The sequence below is a fragment of the Sesamum indicum genome, linkage group LG11, assembly GCF_026168435.1.
Source record: "Sesamum indicum cultivar Baizhima isolate 11 linkage group LG11, ASM2616843v1, whole genome shotgun sequence".
NCBI classification, from domain to species: Eukaryota; Viridiplantae; Streptophyta; class Magnoliopsida; order Lamiales; family Pedaliaceae; genus Sesamum; species Sesamum indicum.
The window spans coordinates 16,241,551-16,255,617 of NC_142667.1; the positions used below are offsets into that span (position 1 = coordinate 16,241,551).

Consider the following 14,067-nt stretch of genomic DNA (forward strand, 5'->3'; position numbering starts at 1 on the left):
AATAGGGACTTGTTCACATGCTGCATTCTTGGATATGCAGTGCATGTGACTCTGCTTGTGGTTTAGGACCAATTCACTCTGTAGACATGTGAAGTAATTCTCGATATTAGCCATCAGAGCATAAATATAAGAAAATCTCATAAGAGAAAGAACCTAACACTATACGTTCTTGATCAGAAGCATGAAATATGTTTAAATCTATTACAGCATCTTCATTACACAAAGTGGGTAATGGAATGGATAAGCTGGGGACCCTCCACCCCAAATATTTGATGCTATAAAAATTTCCACCTCAAAAATACCATATTGATTTGGACCCAATATTGAGCAGAGCAGTGTTGGTTGGGGCATGCACATGAGGAAGACAGACAAAGTTAGTTAATGAATCAGTGAGCAGTCCTCTTCCAAGCAAAGGTCCACATGTCAAGCTGTCATCTCTCTGTTCAAAATGTGTGTTGTGTGTGTTTTTTTAATGTAGATGTAGACATACGTTATACATACAGACATACATGGGAGTAGAGTAGACCGTTGTATGAATCAAGAAGACAAAGGCACGCGATTATTATCTTTTTCTTTTCTTGAAACAGGAAAAGAAGTGTTGGGTGATTAGAGTAATCACAATCGCCAGCTCTGCACATGTTTGTTTATTGTCGGGGTGAGCAGTGCACCACCTAGATATTGGCCTCCAAGGAATCTTCTTCTTTTTGTGCCAAACACAACTTTTAATTATTTTACTAAGTAAAGCTTAAGGCCCACATTAAAACATAATCTGTAATCAGTGTCTGTGTATTAAGGACGCGTACTTCACCTTGAATTTCAAATTATATACTGAATGACAAAACTGAAAAGTGCAAGAATACAAGCACTAAAGGGCAAAATGTGCATGGGAAGAGGACCATGACTACAAATTCAGAAAAGAGGAGGACATAATCGTGAAGAATCTCATATTATATTCCCTCAGTCAGCAACCACTGATGAGGGAGAAAGTAAAATCAGACAGTGTATCAGAAAGAAGTAAAACGAATTTAATTTTCACAACCTCCAAGCCCCAGCTCTCCACTACCACCACCACCCACCATCTCTTACCCATTTCCCCAAGCGTTTTCCATTTGCTTCTACCTCTGCTCTCAAACCCTAGAAAAAATCTTAAAAAATTTGCACTTACCATTTACTATAATCCTTCATGGGTTTTTTCCAAGAAACCCTTGTAAATCCTGAATAAAAAGACAAAAGAAGCATAAACTCTTGCCCAACACAACTCAGATCAAATATGGCTGCGGTTTCAACTCCCAGGTACTTGTTGGCCTTCTTTCTACTGAATCTTTACTTGAAAGTTTTGGATGCGGACCCAAACTTGACCTTTTCTTTCAAGAATTTTGGTAAAGATTCAAACTTTGAGTCACAGTTCGCTCTGTATGGGGATGCTGAGGTTGCTGGAGATGGTATGTCGGTTCAAATGGCTGGTTCTGGGGTTTCTACTGCTGGGAGGGTATGTTGTAAGAAACCCATGAATCTTGTTGAGGGAAACTCAAGAAATGTGGTGTCTTTCTCAAATTATTTTACGTTTTCCATGTCTAAGGAAAATGGGGATGGCTTGGCTTTTGTCATGCTTCCTAGCGGATTTCCTTTGAGTGTTTTTGATGGTGGGCCAATGGGGATGTTGGTGGAGAGAAAAATGAAGTTTCTTGCTGTTGAATTTGATACTTTTAAGGATGACAAGTATGGCGATGTGAATGGTAACCATATTGGACTTGATGTTGAAAGTCCCGTCTCGGTTAAAGTGAGCAATGTTTCATCTGTCAATTTGGCCCTAAACAGTGGAGAAAAGTTGCAAGCCTGGATTGATTACGAAGCAAGTAGTAAACGATTTGAGGTGAGGTTGAGCAAGTTCGGTGACAATAGGCCAGTTGATCCATTGCTCTCTTATCCCATTGATTTATCAGAAATGTGGAAAGAGGAGGATGTTATTGTGGGATTGAGCTCATCAAGTGGAAATTCTTCGCAGAAGTGTAACATTTATTTCTGGAGTTTTAAGTCGAGAACTGTGCCACAGTGGATGCATTCAGAGCCCATGGATCCAGAAGACGTTGTGGAGAATGCAGAAGAGCTGAAAGTTCCTAAAAAAGGTGATTGTGCTTTAAGAATACTTGCTGCACTAATATTCGGCACTGTATGTGGTGCACTGGGGGCCTTCTTTGTATTGTTCTTGTGGACTATCTTCGGAAATAGGCGTCCTGTGGTGCCTGAGGAATTTACTGTGCAGTCCAAGGAGTTTGATTACAAGAAGTTCAATGTTTCTGTTGATAAAACCATCGAAGATGGTAAGAACTAGACGTTTCGTTTGCAGATTAGACGACGGAGTGTTTTTCGCTTGTAAATCCTCTCCATTTTTAGTACTTGGATGTTCTGGTTGGCATGGTGCTGTAATTTAATGATCAATCATTCCAATGTAGTATTGCTATATATTCCATATGTTGTGATCATTAAACTACAGCTTCATTTTGGGAAGATGAGAGTTCCAAATGCTTCATTGTTATGAATTTGTCATGCTAAATCCTCTTAAAATTATAAAAATGCTAGTATATTTGATACAGTATCTGTTGGTAAGAATCTCAGGACATGCTTTGCAATTATCTTAATGCTGCTGCTGCCCATTTGACTTCTCATGTATATTGAACTGTTCATGTTAATGGCAGTGCCTATTACTATTTGTTTGTGGGATAAAATGGGCATGCTTGTGAGTGAAAGAGCTGATAGTGCAAAACTAGTTGTAATCCACTCTTCCTAATAATGACTTGTGAACTAAAGTTTTCCATCACTAATCATTGCATCAAAAGGGAAAGGGAAAGAAGAAAGTTAGATTGTTTTATGTTATATTCTGCAATCCGCTAAAATAAGTTATACTAACTTCTGATGCAAATGCATAGGACTCTGTTTGGAATCAAATAAATAGTGGATTTGGCATATTGCTTTGGACCCTTGGATTTTTGCTGTTAAGGTTCACATGATTTAATAATATTTTGGAAAGTCTAAAAGCTTAATTTAACTCAAAATTGTGAGATGGGCAATAAAATTTGAATTCAAACCCTTTTCTTTGACCCACTACTGATACTATGCTAAACGACCAGCTCATCGACGAGACTTTTCTTATAGATGTAGGATAATGAAATTTGAATTCAAGACCTTTTCTTTGTCCCATACTGTGCTAAACGACCAGCTCATTTTAATATAAGTATGATTATTAAATATTAATATCTTAATATTCTTTTTTAGAAACTATAAAATACCAATTGCAATTTATTAAAAGATTTCACTAAATTAAAATTTCTGATAATCTCAATTCTTGATTGGCTCAAACACCTAGATGAGATTACTACACATGAAGTTGGCCCAACTCATAGAGGGCCTAAATACTCCTTCAGAACTTTCAACCAAAGTAGGCCCAACCCACTCGATTGCGGGACGACCATAATTCAGGTGAGCGACGTCGTCTTACAGGCAACAGAGCGCTAGGGTTTTTGTCATCGCCCCTTTTAAATTCATTTCACAGAGCTCTCGAGTTTACTAATAGAACCTAGCTCAAACTTTCTCAAGCATCAGCGAGCTTATTCTTCATGAATTCTTCTCTTTGATATAGATTTAAGTTTTGGATTTGGCTCTTCTTTGAATTTTTCTTTTTCATTTTCTCTCTGGGGTTGGATCGATGATGCGTTGAAGAAAAACTGCGTTATCTATCTGATATTTCCAATTCGGAATGAAGATAGCTTCTTAATCTTCCTGAGATCCCTTAATTTATTTAGTTTATATGTGTTACCTTTCTGAATTTGTTGCTTTAGATTTCGTTGAGAGTAGAGCAGAGGATGAGCATCAATGATGAGGTAGAATTAATTGTTATCCTTGCACTTTGATTGCCAGTGAAGAAAACTTACGGGGAATTACCATTCTGAGATGCTTTCCACCTTTTTTTCTTTTCCTTTTTTTTTTGTGTTTTCTTTAGTAATATATGGATCAATGATTTGAAAAATTACGCGCTGTCTGGCTGCAATTTCTCTCGAAGGATTGATGACAACTAAGTAATTCTGAGATCCCAAACTTATATATGTTCTATGTTTTTCGATTTGTTTGCAACAATTTCACTGTCTCTATTCTTTTTTGAGTTTTCATTTTCTGAAACTTTTATATAGGTGGCGCATCATCTATTAATGGTTCTTTTCGATGGATGAGGTGCTTGTTTGATCTTGGATGAATTCTGTGCAATGGTAGTTGCTCCTTTAGGTTTGGGTTAATCTATTATTATGGATCGGTGATGTCATCTAATACTGCGTTATCTATCTGCAATTACAATGTATTTGAAGATAACATCTTAATCCTGAGATCCGACTGATATTGTCAAGTGTCGTGGTCTAGCTTTTCACTTGTTGAAGACTGCTGAGTTTGATTTGAACATCCTTGAACTCCAGGTGGTGATTGAAGAGGGACATGTTATCACTGTCTTCGTCTTCACGTGAGCAAACAAGAAAGATAATGGGTTTACAATTCATACACGCGAACACGAATTTGAAAAGGATCTTAAATTCTATGAATCCATTTATATCAAACAATAATATTAAGGCCAGGTTAGGCATGGAATCAATCAAGTAAGACATAGGAAGAAGGCAAGTGAGTAAGAGGGCGAAGAAGAGGTGAAGTTGAGCCGTGGATGGCCATGTACAACCAGGGGAACTCAACTCTGCCGCCCTTGCACGCAGAAATTAAAATTATTTAGTTACAATTGTGTGGATTTGTATATTGAGATTTCAATATATTTTAATTGTTAATAGTTAATACCAACCATAATTTGTATATACATGAATTTATATGAGTAATTTAAAAGATTAAATTGTCGACGTGTTCAATTCTCAAATCATCTAAATTGTTTCATACGGGATAGATGAGAATGAGTCGATACAAATACGATTAGCTTTAGTGGATGTTACAAATGTTTAAAATAAGCATTTACAAGCTTAATGTGAATAATAATATTTTTCTTATACTATTTTATTTTTTTAAATTGTTTTAATTAATTTATTTTGAATTAAAAATTATAATAAACATCTTTTAAATTTTTTGTAGTTTATTAATCAAATTGTATATATAGTTTTCAAACACTCGTAACTTTAAGTTTTGCTTCTTCTTTTTCTTTTTAGCTTTTAAATTCTATTTTTAAGTACTATCAATTTTTACCAATTGTTGAATTTATAATTTCTCTACAATTTATTCTCACAATAAAAACCGAGATGATCACAAATATCCCACTATACGTAATAGGACTATCGTAATTGAATCAGATGAGTCAAAATTTTAAGGGTAATTAATAACTAGTCTTTTTGAAATTTGGCACAATTTTATTTTCTTGTTATTTGAAAAATTATTAATACTTTCATAATTTTGATGATTGTCTAACAATTGGTTGAATTTGTTATTTTTTTTAGATTTTTATGGAACTTTTTTTTGAACCGACCATAATGTCTTATTTATATTTAAGTTTTTTTCTAAAATTTTCTGTTCAGTTAAGTGGATAATTTTTCATAATGTTGCAAATTTTTTTATTGACATCACCCAATTTTTTTTTATACTATAAAAAAAAAACAAGTGCAAGATTAATAATTTCATAATTCTATTAAAAAATTATATAATTTTATCAAATATATAAAAATATTTAAAAAAATTTAAATAACAAGAATTATTTAGAATTATATCAAATTTTAAAAGAATTTGTAGTAATTCATCTTAAATGAAAAAAGGCCTTACAAGGCGCGGTTGAAAGGGAAAAATCGTGGCATAACTGATTCCACAATCGTCTCCCTCGCTTCCCCGCCATTCGTTCGGCAAACATGCACCAGCAAGGAAACGCCGCTCTGTTGGACTAATATTTTCTAGTTACTCCTCCTCCAAGTAAACCCTTACACCAATCAACAACCTTTTCCGGACCCATTCATCGTTCTTTCACTCGTTTCCTATATAACTCATCAAGCCCCCGTTAACATTATCTCAAGAGCAACCGGTCCAGCCCGATTCCATTGATCACGTAATTTCCCTCTTATTTTTTGCAGTGAATCTACCCAAAATGGGCATGGTGTTGGGGAAAATCACCGTTGAAACCCCTAAATACGAAGTACTCGCCACCACCGGCGACTATGAAATTCGAAAGTACTCGCCCTCAGTCATCGCTGAAGTAACATACGACCCGACCCAGTTCAATTCCGACAAGGACGGCGGCTTCACGATCCTCGCCAACTACATCGGCGCTTTTGGAAAACCCATGAACGAAAAACCCGAAAAAATAGAAATGACAGTTCCGGTGATTACGAAAACGGCGTCGGAGAAGATAGCCATGACTGCGCCGGTGGTAACTAAGAGCGGCGTCGGTGGGAGTGAGACGGTGACTATGGGGTTTATACTGCCGTCGAAGTATGTGAAAGCGGAGGACGCGCCCCGGCCGCTGGATGAGAGGGTGGTGATAAGGGAGGAGGGAGAGAGGAAGTATGGGGTGGTGAGGTTCAGCGGGGTGGCGCGCGATGAGGTGGTGGCGGAGAAGGTGGAGAAACTGAAAGCGTGTTTGGAGAGAGATGGGTATAAGGTGGCTGGGGATTTTGTGCTGGGGAGGTATAACCCGCCGTGGACTCTGCCACCGCTGCGGACTAATGAGGTTATGATTCCGGTTGAATGAGTTTTGGTGGGTGTTGAGATTTTGTGCAATACACCACATTGTAATGATTAGCTTCCATATGCTGAGTTTTTATTATGTATTATTACAAGTATTCTCTACCTGCCGTAAATCCAAGTATAAATTAAAATGCTTGACAGATAAAATTGGTTGAGAAAAGTGAGGATGTCTATACTACAATAGTTGGAAGTGGTATATGCAAAAGGAAGTGTTGGGGTAGTACACTCTAAACTCACCTCATAAACATAAAACAGTATTTCCCAACCCCCAGTCATGGAATTTTTATTATAAACATGATTATATTTTTTATTCTATTCAACACACATACGTTACGTCTATAAATATGACATTATATGACTTATTTAAGATAAAAGATAGATATATATTGAATAGAGTAAAAAAATAAAATAAAGTTTGCAACCAAAAATTGAATATAAGTAGGTATACATCCTGATCACATCGCACTCTTGAATGATGAAAAGACAGTGCGACTTTATGAAACCTGAATGGTGGCAGATAGCAAAAGCAGATCTAAACTCTCTTCTTCACATTCACATTCACATGCACCTCATATCATTCTTTGGAAATTAAAGCATTCATTTTTCACATTCCCCTCCTGATTCCTATTCATCCTGACTCCATCGTTTTGCCTCTATTTCTTACCTGCCCTTCACCTTCCCACTTCATTGCTGTTAGTTTCCATAAAGAGAGACACTGAAAGCAAACAACAATCATATTCATATACATGTGATTGTTGTTTATAGAGAGAGAGAGTCTGACAACAGTGAGAAAAACTATTGTTTACAACAAATTGAATAAATCTGTATTTAACTGTACCCCTTCCGTCCTGTGTTGTGGTATCATCGGCAAATGTTAAACCAGCTCATTCACTGCCGGTATTTTTTTACCAGTATTGTACAATCGTCATATATAATTAATTACACAGGCTTCTATGGTTAACTATGTGCTGTGTTTGGTGCTATGTGCCGGAAGGGCGAAAATCTGGTTCGGAACACCCCTTATCCAGCTACTGCTCAAACAATTCACATAGCCTCGTGTGCTATACATTCTTTCTCAACTATATCAAAAGCCTATCTTTGTGAAGCAACTTGTGAACCTGAGTTTTCATAAATTAGCTGCTGACGCTTGATTCGTTCCTGAGCTCTGTTACAAACGCAGCCAGGGAAAGGATTTGCGTAGAAATTCTCTTCCAGTCTTGGTAATTGCCCGGCTTCTCTGGGGTACGGTTCACCAGTTCTGTTCGCATGTAAGCTCTTGACCTGAGAGGCGAAATCCTCCCAAGCAATCGACCCCTCGTCCAACAAATCAATGAGTCTAACAAAATTTAACCTGAAACAATAAAAAAAAAAAAGGCAATGCAATTGCGTTTAGTATTTTGACTCCATGAACTCATAGTAAGGGAAAACTGATAAAGAAATATCAAACACCTGTCCGGATTTATCGTCCTTCTAAATCCTTCAAACCTCCTGTGGCCCTGCACTGCCTTCGCCATATTGCCATCATACGTGTAAACGAATGCATCACTTTCCAAGGCGATAATGTAGTCTAAGCTGGCAAGGCGGTTCTGATAAGGCCTAAAAGGTTCCAACTCTTCCGCCGTTGCAAGCTTTGAGTGAGTGAAAATGTTTGGATACTCTGCTTGAAGAGCATCCATGCTATGATTACCGTAGATTTCACCTGCCACAATGTATATTCTGGTTGAAGTGGGGTATCCCATTGCCTTGAGAAATAGTGCTGCCTCTCGTGGAGACATCGGGCAACCCCCTTGCAGTCTCCTTTCTTGGCTGTCGATCTCCTTCTCTTTCCAATGCTTCACGTTGTACCTCATGATACGAAGTTCCTCAGCCTCAGACGGGGTCAGGTTGTGGTTGCAGCCGGTGAATGCCAGCATGTCCTTTTCATACCTGATGAGGGAAGGAAATTATTAGCTCAGGGGACCTCATCGAAAAATTTCTTAGTTCACAGAAAAAAGAATCATGTAATAGTAATATTACCTCAAGTGAAGAGCAATATAGGGTTCATCATCGACTCTGAGTCTCTCCACCAGTTTCTTTCCAAGCTCCTCAATCTCAGGCGTGTAACGAAGAGCTTCATAGTTTGCACGGCACCTCAGTTTCTGTATAGAGGGTGCTAAGCCGTTGTTCACGAGCCGTGAGTCTGTATGTGTAAACATGATCACTTTATGCTTCTTTAGCAGAGGAAGAATCTCTGCTCTATAGTAACTAGCCTGTGAAGCAAGCATACGAAGTTAGTTCCATTTCACCAAGAACTTGAGAAATAACTCATAGTTCTAGTTCTTGCAACTGTATATACCTTCGACCAAGACACAGGTGCTTTGATCAGGGGAGTCCTTGATGCATATTTTGGTGGCAACATTTCGACTATGTTGATATCATCTTTTAAAACTTCAATGAAATGCCTCCAATCAAAAATATCCTTGAAGTCACTGTCCAAAAAATGACAAGCAAACATAATAAGCTCTCAGAAAGGATGAAAACATAGAAAGGAAAATATTATTACTGAACAAACCATACCTAGGATCTGTCCAGAAACTCTTGTGATCAAGGGAAGGAAGCACAAGAGTGGCGTTCATAATCTTTGCTACTGCAACCATATCGCATATCTGAGATCAAAATTTTCGTATGCATAGTCAGAAATACATTCCAAATTCGGCACGAGAATGACAACCGCAATAAGCATGTATGTAACTAAAGAATTTCTTACCCCTGTTCTCATTTGATTCAACCCTCCGTTGGCATTGACTACGAGATAACCATTTGTTACAGTAGCGGTCCCTGAATGGATTCAATAACATTTGTACATGAGATGAAAAAGATTTGCACAGAAACGCTTAAATAACAAAATTTAAGAAAAAGTGAACGTTTTTATCGTACTTGTGTGATTCTTTGGTCGGGAGATGCATTGGTAAAAGTTGTCACTGTTGGGTTTCATCCATATTTCTGGTACCTGTCAAAATATTGCCAGCATTAGCTCTCTTCTCATTCAGACATACTTAGCTGGAACAAAAGCATTCTTTTCTATTGCAATCACTTGTGCATATCTTTTCTTTTACTGTGGAAAAAAAGGAGTTCACAGCTGTAAATATGACTCCATACTTGCAAAGCGACTCCTCGAGTAGCAAAATTCTCCAACTATTTCAAATTTTCTTGAATTAATTATACTTACTATATACTTAATTTCGATTAAATCGAATCCGATTTAAACTAGAATTTCTCCTTTGCAGAAGAGAATCCGGCGAAGTCAACCACAGTAGGAATTCGGTAAAACACAATTGAAAAGTTATGTAGAAACAAAATAAAATGAAAATTCAACGGAGGTTTCGGTGTTGTATTTTTTCATTTCTTTTAAAGGAAAAAATGAATAGCAGCGCAACGGTCAAATGATAGAATTCCACATGGAGAGAAATAAATAGCTATAGGAGGAGGAGTATGGGTCAAAGACAACTAGGAAACTTCAACCCCTCAATTTGTTGCCGCCCACTAACTTCCTGTTCTTGGTGGGTCAATAAACAACTGAAAGAAAATGAAAATCAGCCCATCCCCCCCTTCAATTATTTTATATTTTATTTACACAAACCAATCACCATTTCTTCTAACGTTTCTTCAAACATTCAGATCATTCTAAGATTTCAATTAAAGTCGCTAATAATAATTTCAATGATCAATAAATGTCAGCACTGAAAATTCCAGTAAATTTCAGACACACACACAGAGATGAGAAATTTGTGTTGTTTACTCACCGGAAATTCCTTCATCTGTCGCTTCTGCATAGCAGCAGCAGAAGATGAATCTGAATCAAGAACAGCCATGTGAACATCCTCATTCTTGACATTCTGAACAAGCAAAATCCCCTTCTCCGTCCTGACAATCCTTCCTCCTCCGCCACCGCCGCCCATAAGCAGATAGAACTTGAGGAACGCCGACACCACCACCATAACCAAAAGGAACATCAAGACAGTACGGGCCATGTTCTTCCTGGAGGTCAAAGAATTGATAGCTCCCCAAGCACTGAACAAGAATTCTTCCCCGAACACAACCCAACTCTCCGGCACCTTTTTACGCGGAAAAATATACCTAGTCACCGGGTGATGGTGGTATTGATACACGACGACGCCATTGCTGTTGCAATTGTTAAGCAATGCTTCAACATCCACATCGCTCTTGGAATGATCCAGCCCCCCGACTTGCACCTGATCGTTGGCTTTCACTTTCTCATGTTCGTGCATCGGCTCCGTAACGCGGCGGCGGGGGTGGGTGACGGTGGCTCCACCGTGCATTTGGGTGGTGGTAGTGTTGTTGGGTGAACTGGTGGTGGTTCCGCCGCTTGACATTGCACGGAGAGTACACATAGGATAATCAACAAAGTGAGAAATTAAGGGAAAAAAACAAAGGAGAGAGACAATTATGGGTGTAGAGAGAGAAAGAAGAGGAGGTTAGTGACCATCAATGGTGAACCGTTGCTTTGTTTTCTTGTTCGTATATATTTTGTAAGGTGGACAAAACCAAAAACAAAGTATTTAATCCTTTTATTTATTTTTTTTTAAATTTCCCCTCTCTCTGAGTTTCTGAAAAAGCTGTACTTGGTTTTTTCTTACATCGGAAGATGGGACCGAAATCTAAGGAGCAACCGAAACAGCTGAGAGAGAGAAAGAAAGGAGAGAGAGAGAGAGATGTGATTGGGCAGTTGGGGTGTGATTTGTTGTATTTATACATTCCAATAGATTTTGACCCTTTTAGTTTTGTAATAGAATTTTGGTAAATTGTACGTGGGATTCGGGGAAGCTGACGAGTCTCTCTTGTGCTATTTACCTTATTTGGTACATGGAATTTTTTGGGATAAGTATTTGGTACATGAATTTTATATGATTTCGAAGAATCTTTTTAAATTAAGAAATAAAATCATTATATTACTCAACATTAATTCTTGACTTTTCATCTCAATATCATTTGATTTCATTAATTTTGACTTTTAATTCGCATCAATTACTTTTGCTATCTAAAATTACCCCACCCACCCTCAAACTTACATATATTATATGCTTGTTTTATTTCACTAATTTTCATGTATCTCATAAATATATTCAAGTTATTCACCAATATTCAAGTTTTATGAACAAGTTTGAGTCTCATCTGATGTATGGACGTTTATCTCGCTTTATCTGGAATTATTATAATTTATTTAATTATTTTAATATATTAATTGAATCAATATATTGTTAGGAAAAAAAATATTCGTACACTGACAATATTAAATCATTATAGAGACGGAAACTGTCCTAAGAATATTGGAAAATGAAATAAAATTTTTATACTTGTCGAAACACATCATAAAATGAAGCACAAAACGTGGAGGGTTTGTTCGTTTTAAGGTTTCTTGAGGTGAATGGAAGTTGGAATTCTTCATTCAATTTCTTTTGTTTCTTTATTCTATTTGCCAAACGAATCCTTAAATTTCACATGTTTGGCTGCAATTGGCATATATTAGGCAAAATTGTGAAGTCATTATTTTTACTCTTTTTTTTTTTGGCATTTTTTTTTTAGTTATTTGGTATAAAATTTATATGAATAATTTGACAAGTTATTAAAAGTGAGAAAAAGGGTCGTTCTCGAATCTAATTAAATTTGAGCAACGGCAAGTCAATATTACATAGAATGAAATAGGGCAGATAGTGAAAAGATGATGAAATATTCTAACCACTTATAGAGATGTTATTTCACAAGCAAAGCAACGAAATTCAATTCATAGGATTTTGACTCGGAATGAATAAAATTTTTATTTCTGAAAAATGAATGACACTTGTTCTATATGTATCAGTTAGAATCCCCATAACCGATCGACTTAAGTTTGAAAGATTCGTTCGACTTCATGTAAAGATTCTAATCCATATTATGAGTATGACAACATTCAATTATTATAATAATTAAGTTATAATGACTGACGATGGGTTAATATATAATTAATGATAATCTCATACATGGATTGTTATCCAGTTCTTGAAATTGAGAACTACTATGCGCTCCTTAGAAAAACTCGACAAGTTTTTGTTTGATAGAGTTAAAATAGGAAAGAGAAACATACTTTATCCATTTGCTGGTAAGATACGTAATTATTGAAAAATTGGGGGGTTGAGTCATGACAAATAATATCACACAACTTATTAGTAATTAACTGAGATATATGTTTTATATATAAGTTTATTGAGTTGTACGGATATTAACTACAAAAATTTACTTTTTTCTTTAAAAAAGAAAAAAAAGAGACAAAAAGTTGACGGCACGATTTAAAAAAAATATATATGACATTAAATGAATAATTAATGGTGAAAGTAAACATAATTTCTCAATCGCTACATAAGAATTGCATTGATTCAATTAATATATTATTATAAATATGAATATAATTAAATAAATACAATAAACTTATATAAAATGAAATAAATAGCCACGCATCTAATATGACTCGAAAACTCATGAGCTCGATTTTATTACTTTAACAATGAAATTAAGAAATATTTGGTCAAACACAAACACCTATATTTTCAATTATGTCATGAAACATGATCATTGTTTGTATAACGTACGAAATGTAATATTGTTACGTCTTTTAGTTTGTTGTACGTAACATAGAGTACTTAAGCATCCATATATGTGTACCGGTTTCGAGAGTGACAATTCTAACCAAGTCTTAGCTAAGCAAGCATCCATATTACATAGTCGGATGTTATATATAACTTACATTAATTAAGCACGTACAATAATGTTTTGTTGGCATAAATACAGAGAGTGGAAGTAGTGTTGGTGGTGGTAATAAAATTAATCAATTAATGTGGGTGCAGTGGTGGGCGAAGACTAAGAACACAACTAAGTACGATGAGTCATGAACTCATGATTGTGTCTTGGAGAAAGGATATGTAGTTGTAATTATGATGGAGGGCGTGAAATTGATTTTGACAATTTCAAATAAGTTAAATTCCAGCTGAGTTCAAACTGTAGCTACTTTTACATCTATTACTTATTGGTTTTGTGGACTAAAACCACAGCTTTTAAAGAAATTTTAATTTATTGAAGAAATAAAATTGTTCAAATGTAGTTATTAACTATTTGAAAGAGGTAGTCCATCAATTTTTTTTAATACAATCTTATTAAATATTAGTCATGGTCGCATCTTGTTTTTACGTGTATATAATAAATAATTTTTTGTATCTTGAAGTATATTATAAATAAAATATAAATTAAATAAATCAATACACAACGTTAATTAAAAAAAGAAAAAAAATTATATTGAGAGTATTATTTACACAATAAAAAAAATAATACAGC

The 14,067-nt window shown here is 35.9% G+C and overlaps 3 protein-coding genes, 1 long non-coding RNA gene and 4 other non-coding genes across 8 annotated transcripts; 7 read left to right on the plus strand and 1 right to left on the minus strand.

Moving 5' to 3' along the window:
* The first annotated feature begins 952 nt into the window (after window positions 1–952).
* Window positions 953–2,508, plus strand: LOC105174523 (lectin-like protein LEC). The gene has a single exon (XM_011096652.3). It carries the CDS (start codon window positions 1,271–1,273, stop codon window positions 2,330–2,332), a length of 1,062 nt encoding a protein of 353 aa, XP_011094954.1. The 5' UTR covers window positions 953–1,270; the 3' UTR covers window positions 2,333–2,508.
* A 966-nt stretch (window positions 2,509–3,474) lies between these two features.
* On the plus strand, window positions 3,475–4,886 carry LOC110012805 (uncharacterized). The gene is made up of 2 exons (XR_016062766.1): window positions 3,475–3,878; window positions 4,461–4,886. It is a non-coding gene; the product is annotated as an uncharacterized LOC110012805 (long non-coding RNA).
* Window positions 3,695–3,789, plus strand: LOC148785143 (small nucleolar RNA snoR27). The gene has a single exon (XR_016062958.1). It is a non-coding gene; the product is annotated as a small nucleolar RNA snoR27 (small nucleolar RNA).
* LOC148785144 (small nucleolar RNA snoR26) lies at window positions 3,862–3,954 on the plus strand. Its single transcript, XR_016062962.1, has one exon. It is a non-coding gene; the product is annotated as a small nucleolar RNA snoR26 (small nucleolar RNA).
* Window positions 4,003–4,091, plus strand: LOC148785145 (small nucleolar RNA snoR27). The gene has a single exon (XR_016062960.1). It is a non-coding gene; the product is annotated as a small nucleolar RNA snoR27 (small nucleolar RNA).
* LOC148785146 (small nucleolar RNA snoR27) lies at window positions 4,295–4,381 on the plus strand. The gene has a single exon (XR_016062959.1). It is a non-coding gene; the product is annotated as a small nucleolar RNA snoR27 (small nucleolar RNA).
* A 908-nt stretch (window positions 4,887–5,794) lies between the features above and the next one.
* SOUL-1 (SOUL heme-binding family protein) lies at window positions 5,795–6,807 on the plus strand. Its single transcript, XM_011096653.3, has one exon. It carries the CDS (start codon window positions 6,107–6,109, stop codon window positions 6,707–6,709), a length of 603 nt encoding a protein of 200 aa, XP_011094955.1. The 5' UTR covers window positions 5,795–6,106; the 3' UTR covers window positions 6,710–6,807.
* A 684-nt stretch (window positions 6,808–7,491) lies between these two features.
* On the minus strand, window positions 7,492–11,528 carry LOC105174525 (O-fucosyltransferase family protein). The gene is made up of 8 exons (XM_011096654.3): window positions 10,488–11,528; window positions 9,622–9,694; window positions 9,452–9,522; window positions 9,262–9,350; window positions 9,041–9,173; window positions 8,722–8,954; window positions 8,155–8,631; window positions 7,492–8,056 (listed from the first exon to the last, which is right to left on the minus strand). The coding sequence occupies exons 1-8, from the start codon at window positions 11,094–11,096 to the stop codon at window positions 7,798–7,800; spliced, it is 1,944 nt and encodes a 647-aa protein (XP_011094956.1). The 5' UTR covers window positions 11,097–11,528; the 3' UTR covers window positions 7,492–7,797.
* Window positions 11,529–14,067: the final 2,539 nt, after the last annotated feature.

Excerpts from the sequence above, each read along its gene's own strand:
- LOC105174523 (XM_011096652.3), top strand. The coding sequence starts at position 1,271 with ATGGCTGCGGTTTCAACTCCCAGGTACTTGTTGGCCTTCTTTCTACTG.
- SOUL-1 (XM_011096653.3), top strand. The coding sequence starts at position 6,107 with ATGGGCATGGTGTTGGGGAAAATCACCGTTGAAACCCCTAAATACGAA.
- LOC105174525 (XM_011096654.3), bottom strand. The coding sequence starts at position 11,096 with ATGTGTACTCTCCGTGCAATGTCAAGCGGCGGAACCACCACCAGTTCA. Across the intron at positions 9,523-9,621 it reads CCGACCAAAGAATCACACAA|GGACCGCTACTGTAACAAAT; the intron begins GTACGATAAAAA and ends GAATCCATTCAG. Across the intron at positions 8,057-8,154 it reads AGGACGATAAATCCGGACAG|GTTAAATTTTGTTAGACTCA; the intron begins GTGTTTGATATT and ends TTATTGTTTCAG.